The sequence below is a fragment of the Cottoperca gobio genome, chromosome 17, assembly GCF_900634415.1.
Source record: "Cottoperca gobio chromosome 17, fCotGob3.1, whole genome shotgun sequence".
In the NCBI taxonomy this organism is placed as follows: Eukaryota; Metazoa; Chordata; class Actinopteri; order Perciformes; family Bovichtidae; genus Cottoperca; species Cottoperca gobio.
This window is the reverse complement of record NC_041371.1, coordinates 22643083-22670730: the sequence shown is the minus strand read 5'-3', so window position 1 is coordinate 22670730 and position 27648 is coordinate 22643083. Positions and strand designations below refer to the sequence as shown.

The window sequence follows — 27648 nt, the reverse complement described above, 5'->3', positions numbered from 1 at the left end:
GATGATTCACTCTTAATATTTTGTCTTTCATTTTTATTGATAGCTGTGAAACCCACTGACAACCTGCAGGTCCTGGACAAGAAGAGGGAGGCGTCCAGTTCCAACAGCCAAAGCAAAAGCTTGGAGCACAGAAGTAGCCGTTGTGCTCCAATGGGACAGCTCCAAACTGGTAGGAACCTTTGCCTGGGTATTAACTAATACTGGTTAAAACCCACAATGAGACAACAACACAGTCATCAGGTTGTTCTTCATCGTGACCTTTTCTATTGCAACACTCATTCAAAGCTATCTCCATCTCACCTTTATTCAGATTAGTTACAAATCCTACTAGATAACTTTGTTTAAAGAATAGCATTACTCTAAATATGCTTTTATTGGGTTAGTAAATCAAATGTACAGTCAGTTTTTTAGAACAGTTTTTCCTGGTACCAGTCAATAGTGTTCAATGCAGTGCCAGGTCTTTGGCTGTTTGGTTATTTGCTCTGCAGACCCTAAAATAAAATGTGTGTTAAAAGTTGCATGCCTTTTAACTGTGTTCACCTTTCATCATTTACTTTGTGACACACACCAAGGTCAGCCTTGTTTCAATACTGAATATGAGTTACTGCTGTGCAGTCGCTGTTTGTGTTGTTCAGTTCACTGTGATGGGAGCAGGAGGTCTGCAGTGGAGATGTGTTTGCCAGATGTGTGTTAGTGAGAGAGCAGATGACTGAGTATCAACAATCTTCAACCACATTGGAAACTTTTAGAAAAAGCAACACAAAGTAAAGAATCGCAGCTCTTATTGTCACCACGTGGTATCTGGACTTGGGGTTGGCGAGTATGCTCAGCATGCATTTTGCAATAGCAGCCAGGCTTCTCCTCCAGGCAAGAAACAAATCATTTAGGTTTTGAACATTCATTAATAAAAAAGGGTGCAACTTTTGATAATGTGTGTACATGAATTAGTTCCCTCAATTTAATCATTCTCGCTAATGACTTATTCCATTGCAGTAATAATGTGTGCCTTCAAGTTATTTTAAGGAACTATGTATAGAAATGTTTTTGGATTATAGCATCTTCTGAAGTTATTCTATCGGGGAAAGTTTTTGTATGCAGCAAAATAAAATCAACTCCATGAAGATGTACATACAGACTGATACTGATATCAACATTTGAGAGAAAAATCTAATGTCAGTCACTATTCATTGATATATAAACGCATAACATGAACAAGTTAACGAGGATGAATAAAGATCCTAACTTTTGTTTTTGATTTTAAGAATTGTGATAAGATATGCAGTGTTGAAGTTGTCAGTGCTCTGTGGTGGGCCAACAGTGTAGCAGAGGCACTGTTTCGATCATTGTGAACTGATATGTCTCCTTGTTTATCAGCTGACATCTACACAGATACTTATTTCTCTGTGATAAATATCTCTCCTGAGAATCGACCTGTTTCACAGCAGACATTTTGACTTGTCAAAGCAGTAAAACAACAGTCAGTCAGGAATGGCTGCATTCCATCTGAGTGAACAAGTTCCAGGGTCCTGCTAATGTGTAACGTGTCTCATTGGAATGACTCACTAGTACACTTTAAAGCAATTGCACTTAAACAGCGACGGTGGATGTTATTGATGGCCGAATAGTGTGTCGCCTTAAATGTTGCTGCGGCAAGGAATTTTGGGACGCAATGATCTCCTTTCCTTTCGCAAAGGATGGTCCAGGATGCTAAAGGAGATGAGAAAGGAAGCATTGAAGCACCTTTCCTTAGCAGTTAGGAGAACTCCCCCAGCTCTTATCATGGCTGCCACTGAGATACTTCAGGGTCATTTCACTGTTGGGAACCTTCCTAAGCAAGAAATCTAAGAAATAAGAGATCAGCGCTGCCTAGTTTAAATGTTTGATGGCAGTTCACTAGCAGTGATTGACGCTGCGTTACAGACTCCTCAGAGGAACTGGAGTTTTTCTCAGAGTATCTGTCTCATGCACTACTGTCAGGATATAATGACAGGGAGAGCAAATGTGACAAAAAGTTATTTTAGTAAAAGTTACCAACTGAACCTTTTATTGGGCCAGAGTTTCATTAATGTAATTAGTAATACCTGTGCTGCAGGTCTATAACCAGAATACTGTAAATATTCATATGTAAAAAGACTGCATCACTTAGTTGATGTGTATCAGTGTACCTCTCCATGTGTGATAGTATAACAGCATCTTGTTCAGGCTTGTGTAAATCACTATTTGCGCTCAACCAGGTGATTTTACTGTAAATGGAAAGCTCAGCCTTTATAAGGGAACACTGACCTATGATGAATACTGGTGGGAATGTGGAGCGCACTCACTCCTGCTGCTGAGAGTGGTTGGTTTCCCAGCAGTACCCTGCTGCCTCTGCTCAACATGGTGCTAACACAGGAAATAGAAAGAGCTAGAGGGTCTGTATGTTTGTGTGTTTGTGTGTTTGCGTGTTTGCTATTGATTCTTGGCTGCATGCCCAGAGGTGATACATGGGAGAGAGACCTGAAACCAGAGGAAAGAGAAGTGGAGGAGAGGGGTGGAGAGTGGAATGTCATCGTACATAGTTATAGAAGCTAACTCATGGATAAACCAGGTCATTTCAATATATAATCCCGCCCAATTCAGTTCAATCATTGATGTTTCATTCATCATTGAATTCATTGTATGCTCTTCTCAAAAGCAACACATACATTGCCCTACTTTTCAACTGGATTGTCTCATTTTTGGAGAGAGGGACGGAGAGAGGATTTTTAGCTGTGATTTGTGACGGCAAGAGAAGCGTAGAGTGTTGTTCCTGTCTGCTGGAGCATGCTATGAGTTAAATTCTGGTGAAGGTTAGGGTTACATGATATTAGCAGAGAGAACATGTCTGTAGGATATTGCAAATAGACAACAGATTTACTGTTTGTCCACCTTGTCTGCCTTTCTCTGTCTGATGCTCCATTCTGCAGGAAATGAGCAGGACACATGTTCCTAATCCAAATGAAATCTGTCTGTGTGTGTTTATCTGTGTTGTGTGTCCTTGGTAAACTATAAACATATGGCCTTGTTCAGTACTAGAATTACAGCGTAATCACATACATTACATTTACAAGTCAACATTTACAACCTTCAACCTTTAGAGAGTTATTTCTCGGGGTCTGCACATCATGTGTTCGGCCTCCAAAACAACTAGATATGGTTACAGTATAGGATTTGATGAAAAAATGTATTCACATAAACATCGCAATTTTCATCTACTACAATTTTGAATCATCTCACAAATGGCAAAAATAATGTGTTGAGTTCTCTTAGCTCATCTTCAATACATTTTGGATTTAATAACTTTAATAACTTGCAAGATGATGGTGAAATATTTGGGAATACTTATTATGTACAGAGTTGTGGAGGACGATGACATTCTTCATTTTTAACATTGCAGCAGAGAGGCTGATCTCCACTGCTGCACACTGAACCAAGCACTGTTATAAGAAGGTAAATAATACAAACAAGCAGACCACCGTCCGCTTTTATATTCATAAGTAATATTACATCCAGATATTTCAATCTAATATCAGCAGCTTCATATCCGCAGATTTAAAAACATATATGCATAATCGTGTGTGTGTGTGTGTGTGTGTGTGTGTGTGTGTGTGTGTGTGTGTGTGTATTTGACCGAACAGAATTTCTATCAGATTATAGGAGGCTGTTGAAATAGAACGGGGGAGCACTGTGTGCCATCTGTAAAGAACACTTTTACTATTCATATTAGTAAGAGACTTGAAAGTAAGAAGAAAAGACAATAAAGGCTTTACAGTAGTGACACACTCCCCATCAGCAATGGTCCATCATAATGGACTTTGGGAACATTATATATAACAAGTGATGTTCAAAGGTCCACTTGGTAGTTTTTAGAGCCCTTAAACTGTGAGTGGATGACACCAAACTGCACTGCTCCACATCAGCCCACACATCAGCTTCACTAATGAACAGATGGAGGACAGTCAGACGTTCCTACACACCTGTGTACATGTGAAGGTGAGCAGGAGCATAGTAATGACCAGATTGTGTAAAACAAGCCCCCCACACAGACCAGTATCTCTGCACTGTAACCAATACTTACAACATCAAAGCATCCACTGGGAAGAGGTCAAGTCAGTGGAAGAGTTACCATGGTTACTATGGAGTCTCTCTCCATAAAGTGGACCTCGACATATCATGTGACTGAAGATCCATGTGTAGGTCATGTGATGACATCTGAGACAGCTTCATTTGCTCAAGGATGAGAATTATTGTTGTCTTTGTGTCTTTATTACTGGAGCATGTATGGCATATGACAGATACATTGTCTAAACACAAAATTAAACAAATGTTTTGGTTTTTGAGACGACCTTCTAAGACCGAAGGTGGACATGAAGATGGAACAATCATTTTAAAAGTTCTGGCATGTTAAATAAACAGAATTGAAGGAAAGACTCCTGCTATCCCTGCAAGAAACTCATTGTTACTGACAAACAGTGTCTCCAGCTCAGAAAGACTGCTGGGTTTAGTCCAATCAGATCACGGCTCATTTGTACACAGCCTCTCAGAGCCAATCGAGGACTACCACCAGGTGCTTCCCGCCTACATTAGTTAACCCTTTACAGGTTGTATTTGAGACCTGACTTGGTCATTATTATTATTGGGTGAAACAACTATGATATATCTCCAGCGATGAATCGTCTACTCGTGATGTCGAGATGAAGCTTTATGAAGTATTAAAGCTTTCCAGCAAAAGGCTTAATTTCTCAACGCTTCATGTGAAGCTTCAACGTGATCTTTGTTATACTGTATTTTGCGGCAGTAAAGACTTGTAATAACTGTAAACGATGAAGGAAAATGTAATCCATTTATATCAGTATAGTATCTATTTTCTAGTAAATATATTAGGAATGTATAACATAACTGTATAATAAAACAAATGATCTCATGAGTAAAGTATCACATATGTATAAATCAATTATCTGGGCAATAATTGTATCGTAATATAATGATACTGACATTATCATGTAATGAATGGCAGCAAAGGTAATATTAGTGTAAAGTGTGGTATCGACGGGCAGCGAGGCTTCGGATGACGTCATTGATCTAAAACAATACAAGCCTCGAAACAGAAGCGCTTCACAGAAAACTTTCCTGATTATATGACATCACTACCGTCTACTTTTTTAGTGAGCAGTTTATTACTACTAAAACGGAGCAGTTGTGAATGCTCCAGCTCAAAAACACAGGGTTGCCAGCAAGAAAGTGAAAAAGAGACCAATCAAATACACATGAGTGTATTTCTGCATTCTGGGTACAGCAGTTTGAGAGTCTTGTATTAACATCAGTGTGCTTTGAGCTAATGTTTGCTAAAACCCGCTACATATAAAGTACAGTTTGGACTGACGACACCAGTATCGAGGCTTTAAAAATCTGAGTTATTGCCAGATATTGGTAAGTTTGTATCCAGCCTGGTGTCCTCTCTCAACTAATATCACCACTAAGGTGCCTTTGAGCAAAGCAATAAAGCCCCGACAGCTGCGTAGTGACCACAAAGTGGCTGAGTGGGCAGCTCGATGTGGGAATGTGTGCTGTCTGGAACACAACCGAGTGTTCTGTTATTTATCCTCCAGGAGCAAACATTTGGATAACTAGTTTCATGCGTATGTGTATGTCATCAGGTACCTGAGACTAACAGGTACTTACAGCTACTGTAGCTTTCTTTACACAGTGTGTGTGTTCGTGCGTGTTGTTGCTAGGTGCATGACGTCACAGTCTCACCTCATTGGCTGTTTCTTTCTCTCCTTTTTTTTTTCCCATTCCAGATATTGTGGCAAGCTGAACGAGAACTGAAGCAAGCGTGGAGAGGCGGCGAGGCTTTCCTTTTCCTTCGGCCCAGTGGAAGCAGTCATCCACACCGCTGCACTGAAACACACTCATCACTCTTTTTTTACTCTTATCCTTTCTGTCACTGTACTTGTTCTCTCTCTTTCTATTCATCTATCTGTTCATCTTGCTTGAACAGGTCAGCGGTTCTTAAGCAGCACAAACCAGCAGTAAAGACCAGTGAACTCAGTTGTTTAGGTTGTAGAGCTGCTAACAGAGATCATCCTGCTCAAGCAATGCAATAGTATATTTGAATCCAGTTCTTCACCTGCCCCCCAGCCCAGAGTCTGGCTCTGTAGCACAGGGTCCCACATGCAATGAGGAGGGCCAGGGGGTTCATCTCTTTCTAGACTTTCTCTTCTTCACCTTGTGTCTTCATGTTTTGGGGGTCCTCTGGTGCCCCCGCCCTCTGTCGACCTCCCCGCAACTGCTGCCATCACGGCCGGCCACCCCAGTCGCCTCGTTGCCATGCCGACAGAGACACTGGCTCCAGCCCTGCCAGATAGCAAGGTCGCTGGCCCCGCAACGACCTTCAGTTCCACCGTACCCCTCCGCATCCTCAATAAGGGCCCTGACTACTTCAGGAGACAGGTACTGTTACATCAGTGTGTGTGTGTGTGTGTGTGTGTGTGTGTGTGTGTGTGTGTGTGTGTGTGTGTGTGTGTGTGTGTGTGTGTGTGTGTGTGTGTGTGTGTGTGTGTGTGTGTGTGTGTGTGTGTGTGTGTGTATATGGGGGGATACCCACACAGGTCAAAGACTTGCAGGATCAAACTTCAGAAAAACTGCTTTCAAATACGATGTATTTTAGACTAAAAGAGCTGACGATGACTCAGCTTTGCAGAGAGGGTGTCCTGTCTGTTATTCATTTAAGCAATACCTCCAGACATGAAACATGTTGCATATTAATTTTAGAAACACAGTGCAACACAAGTCCCCTGGATGAATGGAAAATACTATCTTTACATATCGTCAACAACAACAAACACCTCTCTGATGTTGATTTAATTGTGTCTTTGGTTGTGCTGTTGTTAAAAGTACAAAAACCTCTAAACAAAATATATATATTGCAACAAAATAAATAAATAATCCACGGGTGTTAGCATCTGTCATTGAAGGCATGTATAAATATAAGACCTGTCATCTAAAATCAGACTTTTACAGGGAAATGTCCGGCCAAGAATCAGATATATCAGTCAACGATCCATTGGTCTTTGTCAAACAAAAAATGCTCTTAGGTATAACAGGTAACACAACACTTACAACTATCATAAAAACAAATGACAGTAAGCTAACACTGTATATTAGTGGTGAGGTACGCCACATCCCAAGGAGCAATCGCTCACTCCAAATATTAAGTCTCTCACATGAAAGCACAAGACAATGAGCCGAGACAAAGTGCTAACACACAACACACTGAGCTGGTAAAGGTGTTTCCAAGATGCCTCTCAGTGGGGGGGGCCCTGGGGTTTGAACACCTGACCTAAGTGATTGTCGATGGTTGGTCTGTCTACAAGTTTTAGCACTGATAGGTTTGAAAGCTCTTCTGGGGGCCCCCTGCCTCTCTCCTGATGTTTTGTCACGGGGATGAGCAGCTGTACTAAATGGTTGAGTGTCGTTAAAATATTATTTGTAATCTGTGTCTCAGGTGGAACCTAACCCAAAGCGCCTCAGTGCTGTTGAGAGACTAGAAGCTGACAAGGCCAAGTATGTCAAGAGCCAGGAAGTTATCAATGCGAAGCAGGAGCCAATCAAACCACCCATGCTGGCTAAGCCTCCCGTCGGTCACACCCTCTTGTCCAAGAGAGGCTCTGGGATTGGTGGAGGAGGAGGAAATGGGGGCGGGATACCTTTCAAAGCATCCAATAACAACGCCAAGTCAGACACATGTGCAACAAGCAGCGGAAGCAGCAAGAGAGAGAATTTAAACCTGGAGATCCTTAAAAATCTGCTCAACTCATCATCGTCTTCAGGAGCAGGATCCGAAGGACTAGGAGGTGGAGCTAAGAGTGCTGTGTTGATGAGGTCATCAGGGGGGATGGCCAGAAGCTGGACACCATCAGGGTAAATTGCTTTAACATTTAAGCAATGTTTATGAGCTGCTTTTGTGTTCAAACACGTCTGCATATGGCAGACTGAAATACCTACATGTTCCTGATACAGGGTGTATGGGGATTCACCATAGTTTGAATATCACTGCATAAAATCCATTATTTGCTCATTGTGTAAAAGATGCCTTGTCATGGTAATATCTGTTTGATTGTTATGGTTTATAAAGGTTCGGAAGCTTCTGTAGATAACTAGCTAAGCTACACAGCCACAGGGTTGTATGCTGGAATCAAAGTTTGAACTTAAGATAAATTATTGTGTTGAAGGCTTTGTGGAAATATGAAGAATTGTATATTTGGTTGCAGACTACGCAGGGCCATGCTGCTCAAAGAATACCTAAACACTAAATCCGCATATTTTAGTTATTAAATCATATTTAAAGTCACTTTATTTTACTTTGATGTAATTTGAGTAATGGTCCCAGTCGTTGCGAGTAGTTATTTGCCTTTTTTCAGAGGAAATCCAATAACTCCTGTAATAAACACCAGAAAGAAATATGTGTGACTAGAATTATTACATTTCCTTGTACTCCATGCCCCTTAATAACAACCTTTTCCCCATATTCAGTATTACTACTTGTAAGCAAATAGTTTACAGTGTTGATCAGCGTTTTGGGGTCAGATTCAAGCATCGCTAAGCTAAGCTAGCAGTTAGGGGTAGTCAGTGAAGGGGGAGACTCGAAGGTCGTGACACTGTCACTGCTTTCAATGTTTGCCAGTGAAAAAGATCATTCATGTTGTGAGAGTGAAAACCGTGAGCCGTTAATCGGCCAATACAAACATTCAAACAAGCAAGTATGTAGCTTTGTGTGAAATCTGGATGTATTACCTAGGCATTAACGCAGCTGAAACACGTTGGTGTAGAAAGTCCGGGGGGTTGCCGGAGCAACGATGCGAGGGCAGTGGCAGTATCAGTGGTCGTGGGGGAACCATAGACTCCATATTAGGTAACCAGGTTTGAATGCATTTTTTTACTTTGTGAAGGGGGATGTCCAAGCGAAAATGTTGTTAAGTTCCTCTTTATGTCCACAAGTGTGTGTGTGTGGGGGAACAGTACTTGAGTTCAGCCTACGTTTAGTGTCCACACTCTGAATCAGCAGTCACCTCACACTTGATCTTCCTACCTGATTCTACTGCATTACATGTGTTTATCTTCCTTTTTCCTGCTCCTAGGATGCCGTTAACCTACCGATCTACAATGACACTTAATGAGCAACCACAAGACTCAGCTCCCAGTCCAAGCACCTCACACTCCCTCCGCTCATTTTCCCATTCACTGAAGGTCCCTCCGATGAACAGCGGGGGACGTCGCAGTCCACTACAGGGAGGAAACCTCAACCTCAGCAGACGAGGTGAAGGAGTTATCGATCGTTCTCGCTCCCCACTACCACCCCTACTCACCTCCCACTCCTCCTCTGACCTCCTGCGACTGTGCAATGGCAAGCCACTGCGCACGGCGCGATCCAGCAGCTCCTCAGCTCCTCCCCTCCCTCCGAAACCCAACCCTGCCTCCCTCCCTCCTCCCGCACTATCCTTGTCGCTGCCTCCCCCTCGTCCAACTCCATCCCCCTTGCTCTGTGACAATAACACCCCTCAGTCACTATCTTGTGATTTAGAAGACCCTTCAAATACTTCAACCGATGCCAACCTGGAGCTTGAGCTAGGTTCATCCGTGGCTCGTCGCTCCTCACTACACAGATCTAAATCAGACCTGTCAGACCGGTATGCCCGGGCTGGAGCTGACGTGGAACGCTTTTTTAATTACTGCGGGCTCGACCCAGAGGAGCTGGAGGCAGTTGGTCCAGAGAACTTTGCGCGGGCCAACTCAGACATTGTCAGCCTGAACTTTAGATCAGCTTCTATGATCTCCTCCGACTGCGACCGGTCGCGGCGATCTTCCAACGATGGGCTGTCAGAAGGGGTCGAGGACGAGGAGGAAGAGGCCGGGGAGCGTGTTCCATATGGCATCTCGGCTGTGGAGCGAAATGCAAGAGTCATTAAGTGGCTGTACAGCATCAAGCAGGCAAGAGAGACACAAAAAGTATCACACGTTTAGGACAAGCACTACAGTGGATGTACTTTAAACTACAGACAAACATGTTTCAGAATAATACATGGACCAGAATTTTTTAACAGGTTGAGAGACTGATCTTGACGCTGAACTGAAGATTTGTCAAGATGTAGAGATGGATAAATGGTATGACAACAGACAACATTTTGTTTAGAAATAAATGAAGAGATGAGGAAAAGGACGCTAATCCACTTAAGAACAACAAGATCACTATGAACCACAAATAATAAAACTTGGACAGTCATATTAATGACTTCAGAGAAAAACAAACACAGGACATGTCTGAAAAGGAAGTAATTAATTAACTGTTTCTATATGGACACTGTATAATCTGACAGACAAAGTTTGTCAAGTTGCTTGAGCAACAAGAGCAAAATGCACTGCGATTGTCTAAGGATCCATAAAGTCGCCTCACTGCAAAGGGTTCTAGGCCTTTCTCACAGAGAACATTTTGGCTTGGCTAACAAAGCATTGTAAGTGGGATTATCTTCCTACATAGCTTGCTAGCTACCTAGCACCTCTCAATTCAATCCAATCTTCGTTCTGCCATCTCTGTCCTCAGTCACTTTGTCAAAAAATCTAGTTCAGACGATTAAGCACTAACACATCATTTGGTTCATTCTAAGTTTTTTGTTGTAGAATTCTGTTAATTTGCGGTGCCTCCACTGCCTCACTGCTAACACCGCTGCACAAGCTAACAGGGGACTTCAGATTTGTTGTGGTAATGTTACTGAGTTAAACAGCTTTACTTTTATCCATAACATTTGAACATTTTCTTCACATTACTTCTCAGATGGTTGTCTGATGTTGTGAGTATGTGTTCAGCATAGCTCACTGGCAAAGAAAACAACAATAGCCTAGTTCAATGATGGATTCAGAGCGCAATTAACAAATGCTCCCCACTGGAGTATAAGGCTGTTCCACTTGTAGATTGTGAATTTTGAATTCATTACAGATCAATACATTTGACCCACAATTGAATGATACTTTGAACTTCAGATAAAAAGTGACAACCCTAACCCACTTAATGTTAACTCTTCATAGTAACTGGTACCATAGCTTCTGTGTGTGCTGAAACTCACTACCAGTTGGTCAGGGTCACTAGTTCCACCTGTGCTTTTACTGCAACAACCAGTCAAATGTCCACATTGAGAAAGGCCTGTGTCCCAGTGTTGATATCTCTGTTCAAACAAACTTTGAAAAAGGTCCTGACATCTTTGCAAAACAGACACTGAACTCTATCTGTCAAAAAATGGAAATCACATTAAAAAGTCAGTGCTGCTGGTACACAGTTTGACCGTAATGAAGTCAGCTCAGTTAAGTTGATATCTGTTATACGAGACTGTTAAAGGAACATTTCAGCACTAACTTAATGTGTCAACAAGATTAGGTTATTAATTAATCAAGTTGTTAACTATGACATTGCAAAAATATTGAGAAACTCGTGAAACTCAAAAGTGTGATAAGCTGGCTTTCACTAAGCTTTAGCTCTTGTTAAACTAGATATTGTAATTGATAGAGGAAGGCCTTGAAATGTGTGATGACTGAGGGATAAAGGAACAGAGGACATTGAATGATTGGGAAAGATACACACACAATAGATAATATAATCTCTCAAGCATACTTATCCGTACAGCATTATGGTTACACCATCATATCATTATGCTGATGAATTATTAACAATTCGTCATCAACCTGTTTCACATTTCACTGTAGAGTTTTAGTGTCCTGTGATGGGATATGGTTATTCAGAGGCTGTTTCACGAGAAACCTGCCATTCATAATTCAAACAATGAATACATGAATTTGAGGGAATTATTTTGCTATGAAAATAGTGAAAATGTTTAAATATTCTAAATATTGTAGGCGGCATAATAAATCCCTCATAGGTTGTCTTTACATCTAACCTTTATGGTCCAGTTCAAATGAACTGCAGTGCGTCTGCCCGTTTCATTTGGTTTGTTTAGACTTGTGTGAACGTTGTCTTTCAAACTTGGACCAAAGAGCTGCACCAACACTGCTGAGGTGGTCTCGGTCCGCTTCTAACCAACCTTGTGTGTTCGTTTGTGGTGCAATCTCCAATCAGAACAACTACAAGATTTTACGATAGTGGATATGTGTATTTATTTTTTATACGATCCATATGCCTTTTTAACAAGTCCACATAATGTTAGCTATCTACCTAAGGGATTTCAGATGTCTGTCACTTTACGCATTCAGCATTAGGGAAGACCCATCATGCAGTTCAGTTCGTCTTCAACTAGGAATGTGGACGCTAGCTAGCCAATCTTGCTAAAATGAGCATTATACAATCCTTTTGCATTAAGGTTAAACAAGTGTATTTATATGTCACAGTTTACAATTTGGAAAGAGTGTAATTATCAAAATCGGGTTTAATTGTATATTTAGCAAGCTATAAAAACTCTTAACTGAAAGGGTAAGATCGTCAATTTAATGAGAGCCGCTTTAGTCAGCAGTAAATAATTAGCAATAATTCCGTGAGTTTGCCAAACTGCTAAATGACACTCTTGGCTGTTGTCTGGTCAGTGTTCTCTCTGCATGCTGACGTCTGTATTATGTACGTAAGATGGTTTCCTTGATGAAGAAGCATTACTCTTTAGTCTTCATTCTCTCCATCAGGGTGTGAGTTTCTCTACATAAATGATGTAGGTGATCGCATCATGAAGTTATTTAGCTGTTAAGTTGTCAAGTCGAGCTTTGTCTTGACTTGACTGTGGTGATGGTAAGTGACCAGTCTCGACTAATAACGCTCACTATCGGTTAAATACACAAATGAGGTTCAGTAACGTGCAGCATGACTAGCTTCCAATCCAAATTGTACTTCCCACTTTGGGTCGCTCTGATGATGCAGGATGACATCACTGGTCATATGACTCCCTTTAGTTCATGTATAGGTCAGTGAGAACATGAAACTATGCATATTTTTTTATCTTTGAAACAAAGTAAAGGTGTTAAAGTGACCCAAACAATCAAACCTTTACTTGTATAACGTGTGTCATGATTTCTTCACTTGTTACTCAGTGAAATGTCTTACATACATCCACACGCAACTCTGTGGAATGATTCAAAAGTTAAAGAACCACCAAACCCCTGAGTACGTCAAAAGAGTCACAAGTCTTAACCATAGAAGTTGCCTTTAACACAGATGATCATTGGCAATCTGGGATTAAATGAACAACGCCTCAAGCCTTTCCCAGCAGTACTATTGCAGGACACCAAAACTCTCCTTTCAAAACACTTATCTGTGATTCTGTTGAGCACCAGGCACTCTACATACACTGAAAGCAATACTAATGAAGCTGTTCACTATTACAGGACAAGTTACAGTACAGTATTCCATAGGACGGGGAAGGCAGATTGTGTTCCTTTTTATATGTCGGCGTTCTCTCCAAATGACACTTCAGATTTCGGTGTTTGTTCTGTCCATCGCATCCTACAACCCCTCACTACTGGAGTTCCATCTCTATGCTTATGCATTACGAACACTTGAGTTTGCGTTCATGATGAGCGCCTTCAGCTCAGCTCTGCTCTCCACCTCTCTATCTGTCTCTGAGTCCTCACAGCCAGCCACAGGAAGAAACCTGTTGCTTTACCCTTGTGTGTTCGCTGATAATGAAGGTTGGATGGAAGTTCACCTCCACCCTCAACTTTGTCATCTGTCTACATGTCTGCACGTTGCTGACATGTCTCAAGGCCTGAAGCCATATTGGTGTGAATGCAGCGCCTCAGTCAGAGTCTACCAACTGTCAGTGTGTCCGTCTGCCCTCCACCTCACCTTCAATCTGTGCAGGTCTGCTTCAATGCTTTAGCAGCAACAACCCAGCTGGGTTTACTTCACTTCACCCCATAATGTGCTATGTCCAACTAAACACAACTTTAGGAGTATTGGGGGAATGGAAGCATCAACATCTGACAGGTATATGCTTTGGATTGCACATGACAATATATTGTCACCATGAGCGGGAGAGCAGGGTGAGATGATTTTAGTGAAAACATTGCCAGAGTCTTTAGAGGTAGAGAGTCTTGATGTTGCCAAATACCCAATTTATACGTCATGTATCTTTTGGGTTATAATTCAAAAACTAAGTGGCACGTAATCTCCACTGTGCCCAAGATTAATTTAATCAGTATTCTGTATCAAGTATTATGTGGAAATAAACACGTGGATTGTTGTTAACTGCCAAGCTAAACTGTTGTAACTCAACCGCTACGTTGCACAAAGTAATCTTCTTGTAGCATTTTTGGCAATTACTAAACAACTCCAGGTGCATGAAACCACTTTCTGGACTTGAATAGGGTCAATCCTGATCTGCATCTCGCACAGGAATAGCAAGACAGACGTATGTGGCTATGTGTAAATGAAAGTGTATTAAATCACATCTGGATTTTATTTGAATTTGAAATGACCATTGTAAATGGTCTATATATAAACATCCAGTACAGTGATAAATAACTATTGAGCTGAGAATATGGACAAAAGAGTATCAAGTTTCAGCTGTAAGGGACTCTCTGCAGAGCAGGACGTTCTGCTGACACTGTTTTATACAACAGTACTCCTGAAAAACAATCCGAATCTCTGAAATCATATTTGTTTAATGCACGGCACAAGTCACCATCAAACTCTTTGTAACTTAATTTTGATCATGCAACACTAAAACTCCTCGGGGTTTAAGGATATGTTAGTAGAGTTAAGGCCTCAGAATGCTTCAAAGTCCTTATTGTTGGAAACCTCACCTCCCACAGTGGAATCAGGTCTTCCAAAGCAGACAATCCAACAGTCAAGCCCAATCCATACAGTGATTGGTCAGGTGTTTTCTACTGTAATCCTTCCTCCTGCCCACATTGCTCTTTAAATGACGCCTTATTATCCAGAACCCACAATCCTGGATCATTGTCAAAATGCACCCTAAACTGAAGTTAATATGATGTGTGTGCCATCTGTTTGGTTTGTTTAGCAGGCAAATGCTGCCTGTGGAAATTCAAAGGCCATTTATAATATTAAAGAATTGATATGGCTGATTCAGACTCTTGAAGCCTCATATTAGCTTCAGCTGGACTCCACAAGGTTAGATTAAATAAGAGAAAATGGCATTGTGGGAGTTGTAGGAAGTTTCAGTTTTTGATGTAACCCTTCTTCCTAAATAGACTGAAGCGGAAGTGGAAGTGAACTCAGCCGGGAGAACGACCCTCAAAGTCCCCATCACCTCGCTCTGAGCTCAGGGTTGTCACATACCCTGATCTGTCACTCCCACGTGTTCCTCTGGACCCCAGTAAACCCTGCTGCTTCTCACTGTCAGCATTAATAAAAACAATATTGTAACTGTTCTGGCAGCATCATCATGCTTCAGTTTCACTTCTTTCTACATGGTGTGTTTGTTTGTTTTTTATCTTTGGATTGACAGATAGAGTTCTTCCGTGGTACTTGCTTTGTTTTATTTGTTTTCTTCTATGTGTAAATGCTGTAAGAACAAATGTATATATTTGATTTAAAAAGCCATGTGTTGGAGTTCACTTTTCCTCTGTCTGAGGGTTTATGTGTAATACTGCTGTTTTGCTCTTTGCCCTCGGTACAGAACTGCCTGATCAAACTGGGCACGAGTGTTTCAGAGACGTAGTGTTGACTGTGTTTTTCGACGTGGAAACTGTTACATTTTGCTTGATTGAAAAAAAAAAAGTGTCCATGTTTAGTTTCTTTTGATTCTTTCAATAAATGGCTTATTTTGCTAACCCTCTCACTCGTGTTTTCCAAGTTTTAATCCCTTAAAGTGAGACCGTAACTTGTGTTGAACAGTTGCCACTGTGACCACTACAGGATGATGAATGATTGAATTTCCCTTTATTTTCAAAGATTCTCTTCGGAGCCTGGGAGATGACATGCTTTTTTTTTACTATACTGAAGCGCGCATTAGTAAGTCGCACTTACCTAACAGTTTTTGAAGATTAAAATAAAATTTGAGTGTCACCTCAAAATGCATTTTAACACTGATCATCTCCTTATATTTGTCAGCAAACCTGAAAGTTCAAATATGACAACATCGTCAATGTGTTCCAATACTCCAATGATGTGACTTTCCCTGTACAGTAATACACTGAAACTACATATGGTCATAATCGGGATCCTTTGTGCTTCTCAGCAAACCTATTACGTAAACGTTTGTTTTTGTACAATATAACGTGAGAAATGTTTGCTGGAACGCAAATCTTTTGTCAGTTTTTGTCGCTCCAAGCACTGGTACCATAACAGCACGAATACCGCTGCACACTAGCATTCATATCCACTGATCAGCCGAAGGGCAGAGGGACAGTGCTAAAGCACAGATGCGTCTTACTTAAAGCGAGTGTTTAGGATGTGGCGCCATCTATTGTTGCGGTTGAAGATTGCAGCCAACTAAATACCCCTCCGCTCATCTCTCCCTTTACGAGACTGTGGCAAACAGCCGCCGTGGTGTCTTTCAGGACCTTCACTTCGCTCAGATGACATCCATAACTACTCTAGGAGCAACAAAATAAATAAAATATTCTCTTTTCATGAGCTGCTGAACTCAATATATTCACATTACACCACAACTGAGGATCCTCACACTGTAGATGTCCTGATGAGTCAGGCTGTGCAAATTCAGTATGTGTATTATCAAACCACATTACATCAATAAACTTGCAACAGGAACAGCACAGGGCTAGTCGGGGATTTTGACATTTTGTTCCCATTCAGAATAGCAAGAGCTTGTGATGGACACTGGCCCGAAAATACCTTTTTCCATCCAAAATCATGAGAGCGTCTATAAAACAAATACATTCTTCTGGGCGTCACAAACACCCTCAAATGACTCTTTGTTCAGAAATTCATCTATTAGGTCCAATGAAAGTTGAGCCTGTGGGAAGTCACCCAGGTCTATTGTTCATGCTCTTCGGGGCCCTAAGAGGAAGCTTTAGAAACACTTTGAACAAAGTATTCAGTTTTCTCACAGTGTTTCTCATTTGCTGAAGCCCCTTTTCTGAAACACTAAGAGCGACACCACATCATTTTATACTGAGCAGCACAAAAAATGACGTATGCCTATATAGCAGAAATACAAATAACCTTAAATTGTATATGATGAACTAAAGACATTTTCAGCATACCTCTTAACAAAAAGGTTTTTATGAGAGTTCAAGGGACATGGCCAGGTTTTCAAGATTAAATGCTTTATTGCCATTTCAAAATAGTCGATAGGAATTTGGTTCGGTGAACTCACACAAAACCCACTAACATACAGTGACCACCTTAGGGCATAAAAGTAAATGAAGTAATAAGTAATAATAATAAATCATTTAAACAAGCGTTCTCATGGGGAACAGCCAGCTATGAAGTACCATTGTATAAGAGCTCTGGATATAGAATCGGTACAACTACAGAATTTAGCAGACAGAAAGGACGTATTGAAGCGCTCAAGTGCAAAAAGTTAGCTCCATCTGACCTGCGGGGGTTTTCTGCTCAGGGTGCTCCATCTCACTTTTTCTTTGGCCTGGAACGTAAGAGAGGAGGCTCATGCATTCTCTGTGGTGGGAGTCTGCTGAGATTAGTCAGTGTGCAGTTGCTTTCTATGTGAGCTTTTTTTAGTTTCAATGGAGGCTAGAGGTGGTGCAGTCTTTCTATGATAGCCTACCGAAGCCGAGCTGGAGGATGAGATCTCTGCTGAGAGGTTGCAGGGCCTGGAGAGTGGCAAGGCTCTGGGGATAGACGATGACCTGCAGACTTTCTGACCTGTGATTGATGAAGACTTGTTAAGTGTTCTCAGACACAGTCTGAGTAAAGCGCAGCTGCCTTCCAGTTGCAGGGGAGCAGTGATGCACTCTCTGATTTTGTAAGATTCATCTTATTTGATAACAGGGCTGTCTCTCGATCTTGGCCATCAGTTTTAGCCGTAACCTATTGCTGGAATCCATCCATGGCTACCATCAGGTCAAAGTTTATACTTATACATATGAAATATTGCAATTAAATGGCCAAATTGCTGTTGTTCATGCCATTTAAATGAGTTGTGTATTCATTGTTCTTAGAGGATGGATCCTACTGGCATGGTGACATTGTTGACCTTTCCTTTAACACCAAATGTATGTAATCTTTGTTAAAAAATAAGAAAATCTGATGTGACGTTACTATGAAATGTAATGAATGTTTTAAATCTCCCCAAAGGATCTCAAACCATTGTGTTCATTATATGACCGAACACATAATTTTCTGGATTGTTATGATATTTGCTGACAATATTAATGGTCTCAAAAGATGATTCCTATTGATTATGGTGATCATGTGGCATTAGCACAAATCTTACTCCAAAATGTACTCTTAATGTTGTATGATGTCAGTATTCCAAAGCCTGTTCTGTGGTGGTATACAAAGGTCCACCAATGTTAAAGATTCAAGAAGAGCATAATCATCAGCAGCCTGTAGTGTAATGTCTCTAGTGCGGGTCAGCTTCACCATCAGAGAGATGTCTCTGTTTGCAGGTCTTGAAAAGTCTTAAAAATAAATTCATTCAGTTTCCTTGCTTATCGTAGTCCAGGTCACAGTCATTTAATTGTTAGAAATGATTGTTATATCCTACTGAAACACTGAGCTATAAAACGTCCAGAATATCTCTGCTGGTTTTGCATCAAATTTCATACATTTGTCGTTATGATTGATATCAAGCATTAAATTGCATTCTCTGTGATATAAAAGTGTCCTTAAAATGTTTAAATGTAACTTGGCTAACCTGCAGAAACCCTGGGAACAGTAAGAGTCTCAGTGTCTGGCTGAGAATAAATCACCCATTTCACCCTGTGTTGTGTAATTCCACATACAGTATTGTATGGCGCTGTCGTGTAGTTTCTACAGTAGGATAGGCTACACTGCTGCAGCAGCTCTACGGTGTTATTTGCTGCTATCTAGCGGTGGGTGAAGACAAACAAAACATAAGTGCCGGTTCAAAGCTGCCTTCTCGTGATCAGCGGTAAAACCGTTGTTTCCCTATGAGAATCCGAGCGGTGCGCGACGCCAAGGAGAGCGCCGCCGCTCTCTCCAAATTATTTACATTTTGACCTCAATTGCCGCTAAAGCTTTCAAAGCGCAGCCAATGAGATAACAGCTGTATGACGCGGCACTGGCAAGCAGGGAGGTAACCATAGAAACAAATGTAACTCGCTGTCCTGACCTCGCGGTGAGCGCAGGGAACATTCCCATCACGTGAAGGCAGCTGTACATGCGATATTTTAATTAAGTCTGTATTATATAAAGAGGTTTCTTGGTATTGGCCATTTTTAAATGTCAAGCTTTTTGGTATTCATTTGTTGTTGACACATAAATATAACATTTTAAAAGGGTGACGGTAGTAGTCACGTGATATCACGACCCGGAAGAGAAACATTAGTTCTGCTCTTCCTTCATTACGAGTGAGTAATATGCTGTAAAACAGTGCAATACAACGTCAGGTGTATATTCTCTGTACGTTGTGAGTCTAAAGACTTGGTTTAGGTCGGAACCTCCGTCAACAGCAGGGTCCAGCTGCGTCTCGCGCTACACATGCTGTGATGATGCATGGTAGGCTACACTATGTTCCTGTCAGTAGGCTACAAAGCACTCATTGTTGTGTATTTACTGTAAAAACACTCTTCTATGAACGTTTGTATTACTTGTCAGATAAAGAGTGCACATAGAAAACATGATCAATTTATAAAACACTATAAATTGTTATCGATTAAATACGTAACAGTGTATACATCTGTTTAAATTAAACTTCAATATTAAAGTGCTGCCTATACTTAAAGGCATCAGCAGTAATGTGTTAATATAATATAGATAATAATACAACACACTGAAAGGGGCCGTTCTGCATAATGACTACTTTAACTTGAGCTGCTCTCTCTCAAAGCCAGAAACCTCAGAAGTAACTTGTGATGTCATCAAGTATAAAGTGTGGAGCTGCTCCATAGGCAATGAATGGGAGGCTGATTCTGTGGAGCCACAGAATATTTGTTTCTTTTCTTTTATACCCAAATAAGATTTCTTCTTGTAGTGTTCTCAGTTGTGAAACAGGAAATGTACCCATATAATCAGAACATTCCCCTGGGAGCTCTAAGTGTCATTAATAACATTAATTTCATTGTCTATGGAGCAGCTCCACACTGTTTACTTGATGACATCATACATTTGAGTTTCAGCACTCTAGTTTTTGTTCATGTTTACTAATATTTTTGGAATGTCTTAGACAATAGGATTACGGTGAATGAATTTTTAAAATGGGCGTAGTTCCCCTTTAAGTGGTGTCAGTTCCTGTGGATAATGTCTTATAGTAAGCTGATCTAGAAACATATCAATACCTACATGTTAAACCACTGTTTGTGACTGTGTATCACACATATACATATATCATTCAGGATAGACTTTGATTTATTTTGTGAAATATATTTTTTGATATGACTCATTATAAAAGACATAATCTACCCTGCACCATGTTGCCTTGCAGAGATGAGCATGTGTGGGCTGGATGAGAAGAACTTCTATTGCTGCTGTCAGCTCCTCCTGCAGCAGTCAGAGCAGCTGAGAGACGGCTGGAGCTGGGAAGCAGTCCAGGTGAGGAGGTCTGTACTCTGTACTGTGTCATGGCGGTAGACCGCATGACAGCCTGCTGTGGTCCTTGAATGTGCTTAACGTTGGGTTCTGATCCGGCTCAGGGTTCAGAGGAGGGCTACCTGAAGAAGACTGCTCTCAGGTCAGTCGTCATTGACTCCAGCTCAGTGTGGGACCATGAAGGATGCGGGTCAGACTCAGAGCCACACACTTCCTGTCACTCCCAGCCTGATCAGCCGGACGAGGAAGAGGAGCAGGTGAAAGACATGCAAACTGTCATCTGTATCATGGGCTTTATTCTCCATCTGTGCCTTTACTAAATATTACTGAATGTCAGGAATTAGTCAGTACTTCTCATTTTTAAGTTGTATGTAAAATTTACTTTGATTAAGATAATTAATAAATCAGACACAAACATATTTTGGTATACTGAAACTAAATAAAAACTATATCCTTAAAGAAAAATATTAAATTGAAACAACATCTCCTGGTTTGAAAAAATGAATGTAAATGAATGAAATGTAATATATAATATATCACTGCCTAAAAAAGGAGACGGCACTGAAGCTGAATGGATTTGACATTCCAGGAGATGGAGCTATGCTGCAATGCTTCACAATTGATCCCTACTGTGTTTCACATGCACTTTAGTCTTGTAGAATGAAATAACAAGAACATGATTTAAATACGGTCTTAGATCAAATGTAGTACACACACAACTTCACTTATAATTATTAAGGAGTTTCATTTCCTAAATGCTGCTCCTCTGTCTCTGTTCCTCCACAGGCTGCTGCTGTTGCCTCAGGTGATACTGACAGCATCAAAGGTGATATAGATGATGAAGATGAAGATGATGGGGTGTGTGCGGTGTCTGAAGGCAGCAGCCAGATGCTTCAGTACGAGTATCACATCCTGCTCTCCTGCAGCTACAGTACTCCTGTGCTCTATTTCAGAGCCTTCACTCTGGGTCAGTTACATGTGAGACAGTCACTGCATACACACACTGCTTCTCTAACTGTGGGACAAATATGGTTTATTGAATATTTACACGTGTTATTGATCCATATACAGTATATCTCAAAAGTGAGTACACCCTTTAGATTTTTGCAAATATTCTGTTATATCCTTTCAGGGGATAACATTATCCTACTGAAACTTTGATATAACTTAAAGTAGTCAGTGTGCTGCTTGAATAACAGTATAGATTTATTGTCCTTTGAAAATTACTCAGTACACAGCTGTTAATGTCTAAACAGCTGGCAACAAAAGTGAGTACACCCCATAGTGAACATGTCCTAATTGTGCCCAAAGTGTCAATATTTTGTGTGACCACCATTGTTATCTAGCACTGTTTTAACCCTCCTGGGCATGGAATTCACCAGAGCTGCACAGGTTGCTTCTGGAATCTTCTTCCACTCCTCCACGACGACATCACGGAGCGCACGGATGTTGGACACCTTGCACTCCTCCACCTTCCTCTTGAGGATGCCCCACATGTGCTCAATTGGGTTTAGGTCTGGAGACATACTTGGCCAGTCCATCACCTTAACCTTCAGCTTCTTCAGCAAGGCCGTTGTCATCTTGGAGGTGTGTTTAGGGTCATTATCATGTTGGAAAACTGCCCTACGGCCCAGTTTCCGAAGAGAGGGGATCATGCTCTGCTGCAGGATGTCACAGTATATATTGGAATTCATGTGTCCCTCAATGAAATGCAGCTCCCCAGTGCCGGCAGCACTCATGCAGCCCCAGACCATGATGCTGCCACCACCATGCTTGACTGTAGGCAAAACACATTTGTCTTGGTACTCCTCACCAGGGTGCCGCCACACACGCCGGACACCATCTGACCCAAACAGGTTTATTTTGGTCTCATCAGACCACAGGACATGGTTCCAGTAACTCATGTTCTTGGATTCATTGTCTTCAGCAAACTGTTTGCGGGCTTTCTTATGCATCGGTTTCAGAAGGGGCTTCTGTCTGGGGCGACGGCCATACAAACCGATTTGATGCAGTGTGCGGCGTATGGTCTGGGCACTGACAGGCTGACATCCCACTTCTGCAACCTCTGCAGCAATGCTGGAAGCACTCGCACGTCTATTTTTGGAAACCAACCTCTGGATATGACGCTGAGCACGTGGACTCAACTTCTTTGGTCGACCCTGGCGAGGCCTGTTCCGAGTGGAACCTGTCCTGGAAAACCGCTGTATGATCTTAGCCACTGTGCTGCAACTCATTTTCATGGTGTTGGCAATCTTCTTATAGCCAAGGCCATCTTTGTGAAGCGCAATAATCCTTTTTTTCAGCCGCTCAGAGAGTTCCTTGCCATGAGGTGCCATGTTGTCCAGCATTCAGAGAGAATTGTGCCCAAAACACCAAATTTAACAGCCCTGCTTATCATTTACACCTGAATCCTTGTAACACTAACAAGTCACATGACACCAGGGCGGGAAAACAACATCATTGGGCACAATTAGGACATGTTCACTATGGGGTGTACTCACTTTTGTTGCCAGCTGTTTAGACATTAACAGCTGTGTACTGAGTAATTTTCAAAGGACAATAAATCTATACTGTTATTCAAGCAGCACACTGACTACTTTAAGTTATATCAAAGTTTCAGTAGGATAATGTTATCCCCTGAAAGGATATAACAGAATATTTGCAAAAATCTAAAGGGTGTACTCACTTTTGAGATATACTGTAGATGAGGAGGGTTTTGAGTTATGATTTAAGTTCACATATTCTTTGTGAGTGGTTTGACTGTTTGTCACTTGCAGGGGATGGAAAGATTGTCACTTTAAAGACATTATGCTTAAGTACAATTACTTGTAGATAAAAGTAAAAAGTAGGGCAATTAAAACGTACGTTACCGAGTTACAAGTGGAGAAAATAAAAACAATATGATATACCTAAGAAGACATTTAAGCTACAAAAGAAAGTGCATCAACATACCAGCGTATGCACATCACAACACAGAGCCCTAATGTCCAAACAAACCATGTGTTCCTTTTTTATGTTCTGCACTTTACAGCCTGCGCATACAACTGATTATCAATTCTAAATATACAACTGCCTTCCTCGGTTCAGCCTCACTAAAATTAACCAGAAGAAAAAGAGACAAAACGAACAATTAAACAAAAATGACCGAAACTAAATAAAAAGTATATGGACACCTCAGCGGGAGCATCAAGCGTTAATAAGCTACAGAAATGAATCAACCCGTCACTTCTTATAGAGTCGACAGTAGAATAAAACATCACCAAAACAGACAACACATAGATGTATAAACAATATGAAATCCACAGCAGCTACAACCACAAACGCTACCTACCTCTTAAAACTTTTACAATATTTTAGCAATATTTGAAAGAAGGAACCTTTTCAAAGCCTTTTTGTTCCACCTTTGCATTACTCTCAGTATTTCATGAGGATGCCCTCAGTGACGTTTCCTCCTCGTGTGTCACCCTGCAGAGGGGAGGAGCCTGTCCTTAGAGGAGGTGTGGAGCTCCGTCCATCCAAACTTCAGGCTTCGACTTCAGAACAGTCCTCTGAATACAATCACTCTGCAGGTAAAACCAGGAATTATGTAGCCTTCAGCTTTATTATCATCACCTTGATCTCCACTGAGATCTCCTCTCTGTGTCTGTCAGGAGCATCCCCTGCTGGGTCAGCCTTTCTTCATGCTCCACCCCTGTAGAACAGAGGAGTTCATGAGGCCGGTGCTGCAGGCGGCTCAGGACCAACACAGGTAGGATCACTGTTGGATTCACTAACCCAAACACACAATGGAAGTGTTACACTGTGCATCAGGCCCTTCAGTTCATTTAAAGGTGCATGCAACTTATAGCGTTTGCATTAAGTTGAAGCTAGATTTATCATATCAACATGCTGATTTGATAACGTGCTGCTGTTGATGTTGAGTGTTCTTCACCTCACCTCATACTGATGTATGATATGAGGTGAAGAACACTCAACACAATGTATTGTTTTTTTAATCGTCATTTTGATGTCAACTTGAGCAATAAACACATCGCAAAAGACTGCGATATTCCACTCAGGGATTTTATGAGTTTGTTGAAAGCAATTTTCAGTAGAAAACTGCACATTAAAATGTAACTATCCTTCCCTTTTTTTTTATTGGTGTCTTTTGTGTAGAGTTAAAACATTTCAATAGAAGAATGTTGGACATGTTTTCCTCTCATTTAACTTTTTCTACAAGCAATGTTGTGTTTTAGCAGTTTACTGAAAGCAGACTGAGCATAGACTTAAATATCTATTTATTTATCACAAATGATATCATCATTGTGTTATTCAACAATGTTCAGCCCTATACAGTACTGTGTATCTGTACTGACTGTGTGTGTGTGTGTGTGTGTGTGTGTGTCTGCGCAGGCCGGTGAACTACGTGTTGTCGTGGCTCAGTGTGGTGGGGCCTGTGGTGGGTCTGGACGTCCCTCTGCAGTACTCCACCCAGCTCCATCCTGCACCCCCACCCAGCAGCGGCAAGCCAGACTGAGGCTGCTCTGCTTCACTGTCTGTCAGCATCACTGTGGACTCTCTCAGTACGGAGGCTGGATTATCAACCGGCCAACTGTCCCGGCACCCCAGATCCTCAGAGGCGCTGAAAGTGGCAAAAACTTTGTGTTCGTCTAATTGCAATTTTTGGCAATATACTAAAACACAAAAAAAAACTGAAATAGTAACACGGGTATCTTCTGCATTTAACAGTCTGTGATTGTTACCTGATCTTGAGCCTGTGTTGTGTAGAGGGCCCCTGTGTCTTACTTTGAGTTCTTCTTTTGATAATATGGCTACATGGTGCATATTCTTAAACAGATTTGGGTTTAATGAAATTATCACAAAGTAGGCAGGATGGTGTTCTAGTGCAGCTGCTCTCAACCAGTGGCCGCGGACGTATTGCCAAATGGTTGTATTAAATAAAACAAGGTAATATACAAAGCTCGTTATTTATACAGTCAAGCTGGAAAGTCTGCACAGCCCTTTCACCTCCACGTTTTATTACATTACAGACTTATTCTACAATAGATTAAGTTCATTTTTTGCCTCAAATATCTTCACACAATAGACGATAACGACGAAGTGAAAACAGGTTTTTAGAAAATATGCAATTAATTTCTTTAGACAACAATAGGTTATTTAGGGGTTACATATCTGTACACACCCTTAGACTAATACTTAGTTGATGCACCTTTGGCAGCGATTACAGCTTCAAGGCGTCTTGGGAAAGAAGCTACGAGCTTGGCACAATTGCTTCTGGAGAGCCCCGTCAGGTTGGATGGGGAGCTTCGGTACACAGCCACTTTTAGCTCTTTCCACAGATGTTCAATTGGATTCAGGTCTGGGCTCTGGCTGGGCCACTCAAGGACATTCACAGACTTTCTCGTTGTCGGGTCGTTGTCATGTTGGAAGGTGAACCTTCGCCCCAGTCTGAGTCTCAGTGTACTTAGCTGCATTCATCTTTCCCTCTATCAGGACTAGTCGCCCCGTTTCCCACTGCTGAAAGACATCCCCACATCATGATGCTGCCACCGCCATGCTTCACTGTAGGGATGGTATTACCCCGGTGATGAGCGGCTGCTTCATCTACAAAAATGTATTCATGGGGCTTTTCCATAGAATCAAATTCAAACAATCTCTAAAAGAGTTCACAGTAGTACGTGTAAGTGATACAGAAAGACAGACTTCTGCAATAGTGTATTTGTATGCACTCCTGATGTACATACACTACAATATAGTATTGTTATGTAATACAGTAGTACAGTAACAGCAGGCTAGCACCATAGAATTACTGTATACTGTAAGCATCAGAGCTGAAGGTGTCTGAGTACACTTACTTGAACATACTGATATCGTAGCTCTTTCACCCTTTCTGAGTTGCGCTCAAAGGGTACTTTGTATATTTGCTTCATGTGCATGTCGTTTCGCTGGAGGACACGGGCAATGGTAGAAAGGCTCACACTGTTGATTCCTCCAAAGTCAACATTATTTTCCACAACTCTTTCCTGAAGTTCACGGAGTTGGATGGCATTGTTTTGACGGACCATGTCCACGATGAGAGCTTCTTGCTGTGGCGAGAACAAAGCATTCCTTCTACCCACATGTGGCCGTCTTGCAATTCTACAAAAGGGAAAATGCACTTACAAATGTATGCATACAGTACAAATGTACGTACCAAATACTAAGAATCTGTTACTATTCTGTACCTGTATTCTTCTCTCAATGCCCTTACGATGGTGGCCACAGAGAACCTACTCAAATGTTGTTGCACTCTTTGTCCTGCTTCCCTCATTGTCAAGCCATGAACAAGAACATGGTCTGTGACCGTTTCCCGGATTGCATCTGAAATGATGGTTCTGGTTCTTCCTCGACCTTGATACCTCTTGACCCATCACCTCTTACTTGTACTCTTCCACCTCCTCTTCCTCTTTAAGGTTTTGCTAAAAGAGTGGTTGATTCGACAAATGGGTTTAGGAAACTGATCATTTGGTTCAGAGAATGGGGTTTTAGTGTTTTAGCAATTGTTACAAGTTGTAGAAACATCTCAAGCAGTATCAGTGAAAACAAAAGCTCACTTTTGGGTGTCATATCAAAGGGTGTGCACACTTGTGTACATATGATATTTTACATTTTGATTTTTAATAAATTAGCAAAAATGTCTGTTTTCACTGTCATTTTGTGTAGACAGAATATGAACTATCTATTGTAGAATAAGTCTGTAACGTAATAAAACATGGAGAAGGTGAAAGGGCTGTGCAGACTTTCCGGCTTGACTGTATATCTAAATGTGCTCAAGAATTCACATGAATACAAAACGTCAAATTAAAATGCATAATTCCAATGACCAGCTACGTTTGAATTTATCCTCACCAATCACCACACATCAGGTGGAGACAAACCTGTTTTATGTTGGAGACAACCTCACGCCAGCCAAGGCTCCAGAGCGTGGAGAGGAAATATGA

The 27648-nt window shown here is 41.3% G+C and overlaps 2 protein-coding genes across 5 annotated transcripts in view; both read left to right on the top strand.

The window, feature by feature from the left end:
* Positions 1-15809, top strand: part of fam110b (family with sequence similarity 110 member B) — a 39661-nt gene extending 23852 nt beyond the window's left edge. Inside the window, exons 2-5 of one of the 3 annotated variants that reach the window (XM_029453263.1) lie at positions 44-169; positions 5820-6471; positions 7526-7941; positions 9159-15809. In XM_029453263.1, coding sequence (XP_029309123.1) covers positions 6349-6471; positions 7526-7941; positions 9159-10041 — 1422 coding nt within the window. In that variant the 5' untranslated portion in view covers positions 44-169; positions 5820-6348 and the 3' untranslated portion in view covers positions 10042-15809. Of the gene's footprint in view, positions 1-43; positions 170-3428; positions 3469-5819; positions 6472-7525; positions 7942-9158 lie in introns of those variants that run through there. The other 2 variants (XM_029453265.1, XM_029453264.1) reach the window with 2 other exon arrangements.
* A 3536-nt stretch (positions 15810-19345) lies between these two features.
* atg10 (ATG10 autophagy related 10 homolog (S. cerevisiae)) lies at positions 19346-27527 on the top strand. 2 transcript variants are annotated; one of them, XM_029452653.1, is made up of 7 exons: positions 19346-19491; positions 20565-20671; positions 20773-20925; positions 21455-21635; positions 24140-24237; positions 24319-24416; positions 25061-27527. In XM_029452653.1, the coding sequence occupies exons 2-7, from the start codon at positions 20567-20569 to the stop codon at positions 25182-25184; spliced, it is 759 nt and encodes a 252-aa protein (XP_029308513.1). In that variant the 5' UTR covers positions 19346-19491; positions 20565-20566; the 3' UTR covers positions 25185-27527. The 2 variants fall into 2 exon arrangements, with proteins under 2 accessions (XP_029308513.1, XP_029308512.1); XM_029452652.1 differs by having other exon boundaries at positions 19351-19639.
* The last annotated feature ends 121 nt before the right edge of the window (positions 27528-27648 follow it).

Coding starts and splice junctions, on each gene's coding strand:
- atg10 (XM_029452652.1), top strand. Junction 20,672..20,772: donor GGAGCTGGGAAGCAGTCCAG/GTGAGGAGGTCT, acceptor GATCCGGCTCAG/GGTTCAGAGGAGGGCTACCT. Junction 20,926..21,454: donor CGGACGAGGAAGAGGAGCAG/GTGAAAGACATG, acceptor GTTCCTCCACAG/GCTGCTGCTGTTGCCTCAGG.